Here is a 10,700-nt window from a genome sequence, read left to right on the forward strand (position 1 = left end):
AAAAGCACCAAGTAGATATTTTTTTCAATATAATAAGAAAATTATATTCCTGAACAAGTTTATTTTTAATATATGTTTCTGGGTATCAATAACACTTGAAGGGTTTGAAGTTACATTTCATTACAATCAATTATAGTCATACATAACTATATTTTACAGATATCCAGGTAGATCATAGATTTATAATTATTCATTCCAGAAATATTTCTTAACTCTTTCGATTTATGACCAATAACAAAATATTGGAGTTGCCAGTAATTCAAGAAGCATTTACGAAACCATTCATTTATGTAAAAATTCAATAAATAGGTTGATGGAATTGTAGATAAAAATTCACTCCCAAATCTGCCATGCTAAGTTCTCATATGAACCCTATGACTGCTAAACAACCAGAATGATCATCGACATCTAACTCTTGGCACTCGCAGTCGGCACAGGATTTCACCAAAAGTCTTCATACTATCATGTCTGATTGTGGCAGTCATCTGCGATATAGTTGAGAAGAAGTGCTATTCACTCTTTACATGCCCATTGGTTGTTAAAGGTATGCCATTACCAGCTGTGGGTATCTTGTTCTTGGTGCTTCCTTTCACTTCTTCAGTCCCTACATTTTCCTTTTCAAAAATAAAAATTTCAGAAATTAATCCCACAAAAGATTGATATTAAGCTTTCTCACTATCTGTTCTGTTTTATATTTCCTTCTTTCTGTATGAAATTTTAAGCTTGCTGAAATGAATGCACCATGAACTAATACTAGATTACAACACATTATTTATTTACTTTGGTGAAAGATTACTTCAAATGTCAGTAAGTATACTTTTTACTTCAAGATCTATCTTTCCCATTATTTATGCTTCATATATCAACACTTAAACTATTTTACAATTTTACTTTATTTTACTATTTGCCAATTTTCGTACAACCTCATGCTAATGAATGTTAATCCCACCATGTTAAATTCGATCCAAAGATAATTAAATAATTGTATAACAATTGTCTACATGGCAGATTAGTAAATTACAGGAACTATGGTGGCTTCTTCAACAGAATAGGAACCATCCCATTTCCTTTTCCTTTTTGGGGGGGTCCCTCCGAAAGCCCCACAATACACCCCTTTATAATGCATCTTATATATCCAGGTGTTAACTATAACATAAAATGCTACATCAAGGATGTAATTTGCTCCTTGATTGTGTTCTTGGCATACATTTACTTATTTCATCCAAAACCTTTTCCTACTCTACTCCCATTCTTTTTCCTTTCTTCGGCACACCAACCTTCCACATCAATGATTTCATATCCTCAATCTGAATCTTAACCCAAAATTAAATTCAAATATATATCTAAATCGTATCTACAATCTATTAAATTATGCAGACTGGTGCTGGCATTGAGAAAGTAGCCAACGTTTGTTGATGCACGTTTTCCAAGTCCATGCCAAGTACATCTATCTGCCAAAAACGTCTTTTTCTATAGAACATTTAACCATGAATTCTAGCCATTATACAAGTACATTTATTTTAAAATTAGACGAATGGAATGTTGCCGGGTGCTGGATGGAAAAACAATACAATAATCTTTGAGAAAGTGGTATTTGCCGGTACAAGCAATATAGACAGTTGATAAGCATATAAGGAGAGTTATTTTGCCATCGTTGATCGCGTTCTAATGGCTTAAAATCTATCCTACCTCAAGCATGAAGCCCAACCCTCCAGTCAAACACGCTTTATATTTCATTTACTAAGAGAAAAGCGTAATTTTTACCTTCTTTTTCGACGAATCTTCGATCATTTTTTTCGGTCCATACCATCGATCGACTAAAGGCTGGATAAACTTGTGCCAAATGAACAAAGCCAGTGGCACAAGTATACACGAAATTCATACCATCTCTTAAAAAATAATCTGCTTAATAACTATCCTTAAAGATCTGGTGAATCAGAACTTTCTTTGGCAGAAAAATTAGAAGAGAAAACTTGATAATTTGAGTTCCTAACAGTGATGCTCTAGATATTGTCAGAGTTTTTACGCTTTCTAAATTATGACGCAGTGTTTTTTTAAAACAAACTCTGATTGGTTCCCTTCATCTATATCCAATCAAAACTAACGTTGTATCTCTTTTCATTTCAGTTGCATTCTCCATTAGCTTTCTTACGCTACATATGATTGGTTCTTTTTTAGTATTATCCAATCAAAACGCGTGTTATGTTTAAAACAGCTGTATGAATATCCGCTGGAACTTCAGTTTGCGGGCTCAGGTCGAAATTTAAAATGGAGGAAGCTTTGGTGAGATTTAATAATATTTTAAAATATTATTTTTCGTATTCAGAAGTAAAAATTATGCTTTTCTGTTTTAGGAATCATTTAAAAATATCTCAGACCTCAATGTAGTCATACCGGCTTTAAATTTGATGAAAGTCTACTTTGATAATATTGCAAAAGAGCCGAGCAATCCAAAATATCGAAAAATACGTGTTGGTAAGTCTTGTTTCTTGTGTTGAAATATTTCTACTTTACACACGTTATTGTGGAATAAATAACGCTATATAGCTTGGATTAAGCTGTTAAGAATTCAAGCTAGATATTATGTTTGTAAACAAGTTTGAAAAAAGCGTTTGTTTATTGTTCTTTTTATGATTTATAAGGAAATGCCAAGTTTAACGCCACTATTTGGAAACTTCAAGAAGCAAGGATGATTTTCTTCCTTGCTGGATTTGAGGAAGTAAGTACAGTAAACCTGAACTGCAATTGAAAGAATTCACTTGTTAAATTTGTTAATTGTAAAAAAAAGAGGTTAATACAGCTTCTTTAGCTATATTCTTTCAGCTTGGGCTCCCTGTGTTCTTGCTGCAGCTGCTGCTCTTTTGTTTTGTTTTTATTTATGTCGTTGAGTCTAAAATTAGAGTAGTTTTCATATGACTGTGAAAAGCTTGTGGCACAAACACAGTCATGACATGGCTAGGCAATAGCCAGACCAATCACATTGAGATAGAAATTACTCTCCATCCAATCAAATACCAAGAACACCAAAAAACAAGGCATGGACATGGTCACACCAAGGTATGACACTGACCAGACCAATCACATTGCAGAAGAAAACAATCAGCCAATTCAAATTCTAGAAAACTACGGTCACGGCACGGCACACAAAAACTGTTTTACAAAAGCTGTTTTAAACCTGCAACCCAAGGCTTCAAACTCCACAGAAGTGAGAGACACATGTCACCCAAGACTAACCAACTAGTCCTGAAAGAGTCACTAGAGGCATTGACACAAGATAACTGTCAGCCTCCTTTTAAAATCCTCGATCTACTCAGTACCCCTTCCATGTTAGTCTCTTAGGCAGCTACTGCTAGTGTTGTCACATACGACACTCTCAGTTAAGTACATGTAAAGTAAGTTGCTCAGATGAATTTTCTACTTTTACCACAGGATGGCGAATTTATAGTTCTTCCTGATCATATCAACATAGATGAAGCAAGACATTTAATTGATACTTATGCTAATGCGGGCTGTGTAAAGCAATCTAAAGATATCAATGCAATTGCCACACAGGCAATGCCAGGCCAAGCTACTAGTTCTTCATCAACATTAAAGCTCAGTGCTCCAAAAGGTTAGCCTACATTACGCAATATATTTGCACCATTCTCGAAGGTATCCACTTCATAGAGATAACACTGTAGCCCTCATTGGAAGGGAGGAGGGGGATTGAAATTTACAAGACGAGGATGTCCAAGGAAAGTATATCCTTTTAGTAAAAATACGCAGGTGATTATTGAAAATCTTGTGCGCTGATTGATCGAGAAACTCACACTATCACACGATAATCACCTCCAGCGATAATCCAAAATGACGGCCAGCTGCTTTGTTGCTGTTACCAGGAAAAAATGTCTTTAATCTTCTTTTAAAGAATCACTTGTGTATTTATTACTAAAACAATATTATTTGCCTCAGCCTCAGTGAATATCAGAGAATATTTACCTCGCCGCTCAAAGATTCGTGTCTCGGTAAATATTCCCCAATATTCACTTCGCCTTTGCCGAATAATCATTAAGCACTAGACTAGCTTCTTGGTACCTTCTGGCAGTAGAACTATTACATTGAAAAAACCATAACTTTTTTCATCCCACGTATCAAATAAATGTACTACATGTAAGGTCAATTGATTTCTGCACGTTTTGCATTTAATGCGCTTTTAATTTTTAGGTAGCAGTTATTTTGACCAGGAGGTAAAAGCAGACCTTACTCTGTTATCATATATGATTGAAATGGGTACGCCAGTCCTTTGAAAATTTCTATTTCATCCTATTGCTAAACCGCAATTTTATAATCACATATTCAATATAATTGTAATAGGATTTGATGAAAGAGCAGCAGAAAAAGCCCTGATTGCAACCAAAAATGTTGGAGTCCAGCCAGCCATGGACTGGTAAGCTTGTCTCACTAGATCTTAAATTGATATCTAGATTAAGATTTTGTTACAGCAAAGCAACACAATAACCAGTAAGGACTTTGTCATTTTGTAGAACTTGGCGGACTTGGTGGACTTGGGGTGTAGACTCTCCATTCTCATATGAGTACTTGCATCTATTTTAGGAAAAGAGGATGGAGAGGGAAATTGTTTGGGTTAACCCAACTCCCCTCCCCCTCCCCCACTTCCCACTTTTATCTCTCCTACCACTCAATGGGGAATCCTTGCCACACCTCTTAACACAACTGTCCTAATGAAAACTCATTTGTGATAAAACAGGATATCTATGAATCCTCAAGCACTGCATTTAGATGGAAATGCCAAAAGTACGAATGGTAACCATAGTGACCAAGCTGGTCAAGGTCAGGTTCAGGGTGTGGCATCATCGTCTACAGGAATAACGACAGCTGATGATTCCAGGGTTTGTTGGTTTGATTCTGCTTGTCTATCTCTCATTTGTGTTTGGTACATTTAATATGTTGACAAACTTGTGTTCTTGGAGAAAGGAAAACAAGCAAGAAAGGAGGGAAGGAGTATGGAAGACAGAAGTGGTGCAACTACTGTATCATTTAAAAAAGAAGTGTTAACATTTTCCCCCACATCATTTGCTTTCTTTAAAAATGTGACCTTTTTAAAATTATTTCAGCCAGCTCCAATATCAAGGTATCAAAAGACTGCCGATGAAAGACATAAGTTTCAGGAGAAATTGAGACTGGAAGCCATAGATGCAGCAAGGTAAATAGAAGAAGAGTCTGAAATAATTTGTTTCATTTTATCATTTGGCTTATGTTTGTCAGTATCACCTTCACAAACACCACCACAATCATCATCATCATCATTATCACTGTCATCATCATCATGACTGTCATCTTTATCATTATCATCACCATCATCACTATCATCATCATCATCATCATCATCATGACTGTCAGCATCATCATGACTGTCATTATCATCATGACTGTCATCATCATCATGACTGTCATCATCATCATCCTCACTGCCATCATCACTATCATTATCATCCTCACTGCCATCATCATCAGTATCATCATCATCATCATGACTGTCATCATCATCATCATCCTCACTGTCATCATCACTATCATTATCATCCTCACTGCCATCATCAGTATCATCACCATCAACATGACTGTCATCATCATCATCACTGTCATCATCATCATGACTTCTATATTCACCATCTTCATGACTTATCATCACTATAATCATTATCATTACTATCATTAATGTGCATATACATGTATGTACATAATATTTGTATTTGTTTATTACATATTTATCACAATTATTGTATTTGCTTTTAGGGTTGAAAGACTAGCAAAACAGCAACATAAACAATTTTTATTGAAAGAAATGCAACACGAGAAAGAAGAAAAGAAAGAAAAGGTAATCAAATAATTACACAATCATTTCAAAATAAGATGAAAACTTTACCATGTATAGCACAAAATTTTACCTTTCAGGAAGATCAAGCCAAGAAGTTTAAAACTGAAGCTCAGTCATCTGAGGGGATGTGTTCAATAGAGATGCCAAGGTCTGACTGTTTACCTGTGGCTGGGACATCAGGACTACCTCAAGACAGGAATACAGAATTAAGAATCAGATTACCAAATGGTCAGGTATGCGCCATCTTCTTTTACAAAAACCAACTCTTGATCTCAAAATACATGTATTACCTTTCACAGTTCCTTGCACCATTTTGAAAAGTAAACTTAGACAATCATTCACATGTGTCTATCATTGCAATCTCACTGTTCATATAGCTTCAATGCAAAGGCATGACTACCTTTCAAGATGGCACCGTGAACTGTGAAGGGGACTTTTGAGCCACCTTATGGAGATACAAGGGGAGTCTAAGAACAGTTCTTTGTTTTGTAGGTGTCAAATCTTAGTCTTTCAAATGATGCACATATCAAGGAAATATACAGGTGAGTTAAGGAATTACAGTAATAATTGCAATATCATCATCTTTATCATCAATGACAACAACAATAACCATGATACCAGTAATATGATTGTCATTATCAGCAGCAACAATACGTAGCATCATCACCATCATTATTATCATCAGCTAGCAACAACATCATCTTCATTAACAACAACCATTCATCATCATATTCATCATTATCGACATAAGCATCATCATCATCATCATCATCTTATAATCAAATGTTCAAACTTTTGATTTGTACCATTTTCTATTCTTGATAGACACGTGTGTAGGCTGACAGAGATGATGGAAGATGACTTTGTTGTCATGACTACCTATCCTCAAACAGAATTAACAGATATGGAATCAACAATGGAAACCGCTGGTATGTGATTTTCATATTCTGCACAAAGTCTTGACCTTGAATACACCTAAATCCAAAATGACGCACGGCCTGTTGAAAACGAGGCATCCAGGGCCAAATTTACAAACTTACAGCATTTTCTTAATAATTTGATGCTGCAAAATTGTCGCATGCCTGAATGTAAGAAGAAAAGGAAGACAGAACAAGTGAACAAGTGTATACTTTGCATTGACATTTCTTTGTATTTGGCCCTGGATGCCTCATTTTCATGCAACACACTTGGCCATGCGCCATTTTGGACTTAGGTGAGTCAATGAGGTTGATGATGTACCAAAAATGCAAAATAAGCTTGTACTTGTCTTACTAACAGTCCCCTAAATGTAATATCAATCATAAGATAGTAAATTGACTTAATAAGAATAATAACTGTTCATGGTTTATTTGTTAGCACTTACTCCACGAGCAGCACTAGTAGTGCAGAGAAGAGACCAACATGGTCAGCTCATTCAAGGACACGGTGAAGGTAAGAAATATTGTACTAGTTCTCTCTATAAAAAGGGATTACTATGGGAAAGAATAGCTATTGAATTTTGTTTTCTTGTAGTTACCCAATATAACACCCTTGTCTTTTGTCATGTGGTTCTTTAGTCTGCATAGCCTAATTAGGGGAGAGGTGGGGGTGAGATGGGGGTTGGGGAAGGAGGACCGGGAAGGATAGCTCTCCAGTACCCCCATCCCCCAGCTCTTATGCAGACTATTAGACTGTTAATTTCTGCCTTATTATATTTTATTTAATTTGATTTATGCACACTAACAATTTCTATGTAGAGCCAGCCCTTTGGGGGAGGGGGGGGGGGGGGAGAGGGAGGGGTGATGGGGGGAGGAGGGAGAAAAGGGGGTTGGGGGAAGAGGACCTTGGAAGATGGCTCCACAGGTCCCCTGCCCTTATGCATGTTGATTTCCTAGGAAATATATATCCACCCTTGCCTTATTTCATTTAGTTTATGCACACTAATAAATTCTAAGTATTTAGCCCTTTGGGACGGAGTGAATAGCGGGCTGGGAAAGGAGGATCTGGAAGGATGGCTCCCCATTCCCTATAGTTCTTATGCATATTTGTTTTCCTAGGAAATTTATATCTTTCCATGCCTCATTTCATTTATGCGCACCATTAATTTCTTGCACAGTTTCCACTGTAAAGACTATTTTAAGCATGGAAGATTGGCAAGCAGTGTTGAAAAAATCATGTGATAGACTCATGGTAGCACAATTTTACACTACATGGTGAGTTGACATGAAACATTATTAACCTTTATAAAATGAATGTTATAAATTGTTCTGATTGGTTTGGAGAATGTGCTTTACGAGAGCACACAGCACGCACGCACACTTTTAGATGCACAATTCTTATGCGAAATAATGGTTATTGTAAATTGTATTTTATAAAAGAAATAAAAACTTGCTTGCTGTGCTGTGTGCAGTTATAAAGCACTTGTGGATTGGCAACACGTCGTCCTTCTCCTAAGGCTTCTCTTGAGTTCTGCCATCCCCACATGCTTTATAACTACACTCAGCATGTGCGAGCATTTTCTACTGTATTTCTTCTTTATTACTGTCATTCTACTCTAACCTTGAACACTGGAGTTTATTTTATTCTATTTTTTATTTGTGTAAATATACTTTTATTTTTTTCTTTCTCTTTCATCATTTCATCTCCTTGAATAGCTTTTATAGACTTCCAATACATGTAACTTGAACTCTATTGTTTTCAATTTGTAATCTGATTGGTTGACAAACTCTGAGTGTTCACGGTTAGAGCAGAATGACAGTAATTATTCTCATTGGTGAACATTTTTAATCTTGCCTTTTGTATAGTCATAAAACTCAACCTCCTTTTTAACCGCAACCCACAACCCTGTCAGCTTAGTTGGTGAGAGTGTTGGTCTGTTGTACGGGAGGTCATGGTTCATGCCTCGGCCGGATCAACACTCAGGGTCTTAAAATAACTGAGGAGAAGGTGCTGCCTTTGTAATTACATGTGCAAATGGTTAGACCTTCAAGTCTTCTCGGACAAGGACTTAAAACCGTAAACCCTGTCTCCTAACCCTTCCTAACCACTGTACAGTAAAATAGGGAACATAAAAGGACCTTTTGAATCATTATCATAAGAGTAGGGGATTGTCTCCTAGTTTAATAGCCTATCCCAATTTGGAGGCATAACACTAATGTACTAACAATTCAAACTCATAATTGTAAGGTGCACAGCTGCTAATGGCGCCTTAATATGCAGGCCGTAAAGTCCTCCACTGGTCATAAATGTAAAGCACATTGAGACAATGTGAGATGCGCTTTATTAGAACCCCATTATTTTTTAAATATTTTTTTAAGAAAGTATTTTATGATGACTAGGTGTGCGAATAGCAGAGCCATTGCTGACAGGTTTGAAGCACTCAATGCTGAATATGGTGTGAACCAAAGCGTGCTGTTTGTACGTGTTGATATAGAACAACTTAAGGTCAGTCCAAAATCTTATGGGTGTTCATAATATAGGGTCAGTGCTCAATATAGGAGTGCTCAAATAGGGTTGGTGCTCTATATTGGACAGTTACAACTTTGATTTAATTATTTTCTTAATTACAGGTTCTGAAATATCAGTTACATATTACAAATCTACCAACTTTCAAGTTGTACTGGAATGAAAAGGTATGCTTAATCATTTCAATTTGTGTTATCTATTTGTTTAGGTCTCTATTAATAGTTCACTTGCATTATAACATCTTCTACAACTACCACACTCCCTTGCACACTTGTTCAGTTAATTAGCACCAATTGTCTTACTATTCTCATGAGGGAATACGAATTTTGATAGTGGTAGTAAGATTCACTTCTCCCTTTTTCTCTGCCCCTTTTTCTCTGCCTCTTTTTCTCTGCCCCTTTTATCTCTGCCCCTTTTTCTCTGCCCCTTTTTCTCTGCCCCTTTTTCTCTGCCCCTTTTTCTCTGCACCTTTTTCTCTGCCCCTTTTTCTCTGTCCTCTTTTTCCCTCCGAATTAACAATTCTTAAAAAACCCAACTGATTTGAAATCAAATAGTGACTAATATAATTTATTTGACATTTAACACTAGGAAATTGCCGAACAACAAGGAAATAACATGAATACACTTGAAGAATTAATAAAGTCAAAACTTCAAGACCCAGATAAAAGTGAGACCGAGATGGAAGAACAATCTAGTTTTCCCAACGAATAACACTTCATTTTTATTTAAAATATTTTTGGAGTTGATACTATCAACCATAGAGCTTAGTAGCTTTGTATTCAAATAGCCCAATTCAGGTCACATGACATTCTTTCAATAGAATTGTTGCTCAACTGCCAAGAGTATCAACACATGGTCTGTAATGTACAAAACAAACAACAAAGCTAAAGAAGTCTATTGCTTCTACTTTAGCATTTACAAATTAAATTCAGCTTTAAGTTTGTCATACTTTCTAGATACAATTAACTACATTTCAGTTTTCTATTCCAATTAAAAAAAGAAGGACTATAGCCTGTGGTTTTGATGAAATTTACAATATTTGACAATAAACTTTAAAAAATACGGACACAGTGGTTATATGGTTCACTTTTCATTCCCCAACAACCAAGGTAAGAATTCCTAGGATTTGAATAGTGGTGTTCCGCTGGGATTCTGAAAGGGGTACCCTGTTTATGACAACAACAAAAAATACAAATTTGTAGACCATGTTTATGGCAAAAGATGTAATTAATTACACTGAGTTCCTGTTTCAATTTTCCTGTCAGCTCACGTATCGTTTTTTAAAGACCATAGTAACCAGTTTTGGTCAATACGAAAGTAGAATGTATGACTAGATGCTTAAAAAACCATACCCTGTTCAGCGGATCATCCCTGTGTA

General features: G+C 36.0%; 1 protein-coding gene and 1 long non-coding RNA gene across 3 annotated transcripts; one reads left to right on the forward strand and one right to left on the reverse strand.

Moving 5' to 3' along the window:
- Positions 1 to 41: 41 nt before the first annotated feature.
- On the reverse strand, positions 42 to 2,063 carry LOC116306108 (uncharacterized). Its single transcript, XR_004198235.2, has 2 exons — positions 1,765 to 2,063; positions 42 to 614 (listed from the first exon to the last, which is right to left on the reverse strand). It is a non-coding gene; the product is annotated as an uncharacterized LOC116306108 (long non-coding RNA).
- Positions 2,064 to 2,190: 127 nt separating this feature from the next.
- On the forward strand, positions 2,191 to 10,332 carry LOC116306105 (uncharacterized). 2 transcript variants are annotated; one of them, XM_031716150.2, is made up of 17 exons: positions 2,191 to 2,283; positions 2,355 to 2,475; positions 2,643 to 2,719; positions 3,430 to 3,610; positions 4,204 to 4,269; positions 4,354 to 4,426; positions 4,748 to 4,889; positions 5,115 to 5,203; positions 5,797 to 5,878; positions 5,956 to 6,111; positions 6,371 to 6,420; positions 6,704 to 6,807; positions 7,235 to 7,309; positions 7,974 to 8,070; positions 9,196 to 9,301; positions 9,427 to 9,489; positions 9,911 to 10,332. In XM_031716150.2, the coding sequence occupies exons 1-17, from the start codon at positions 2,269 to 2,271 to the stop codon at positions 10,031 to 10,033; spliced, it is 1,620 nt and encodes a 539-aa protein (XP_031572010.2). In that variant the 5' UTR covers positions 2,191 to 2,268; the 3' UTR covers positions 10,034 to 10,332. The 2 variants fall into 2 exon arrangements, with proteins under 2 accessions (XP_031572010.2, XP_031572011.2); XM_031716151.2 differs by lacking the exon at positions 4,204 to 4,269 and having other exon boundaries at positions 2,192 to 2,283.
- The last annotated feature ends 368 nt before the right edge of the window (positions 10,333 to 10,700 follow it).

This window comes from Actinia tenebrosa, unplaced genomic scaffold (assembly GCF_029948245.1).
Source record: "Actinia tenebrosa isolate PJP-AT-01 unplaced genomic scaffold, QUT_ActTen_1.0 PGA_scaffold0__85_contigs__length_37466705, whole genome shotgun sequence".
NCBI lineage: Eukaryota > Metazoa > Cnidaria > Anthozoa > Actiniaria > Actiniidae > Actinia > Actinia tenebrosa.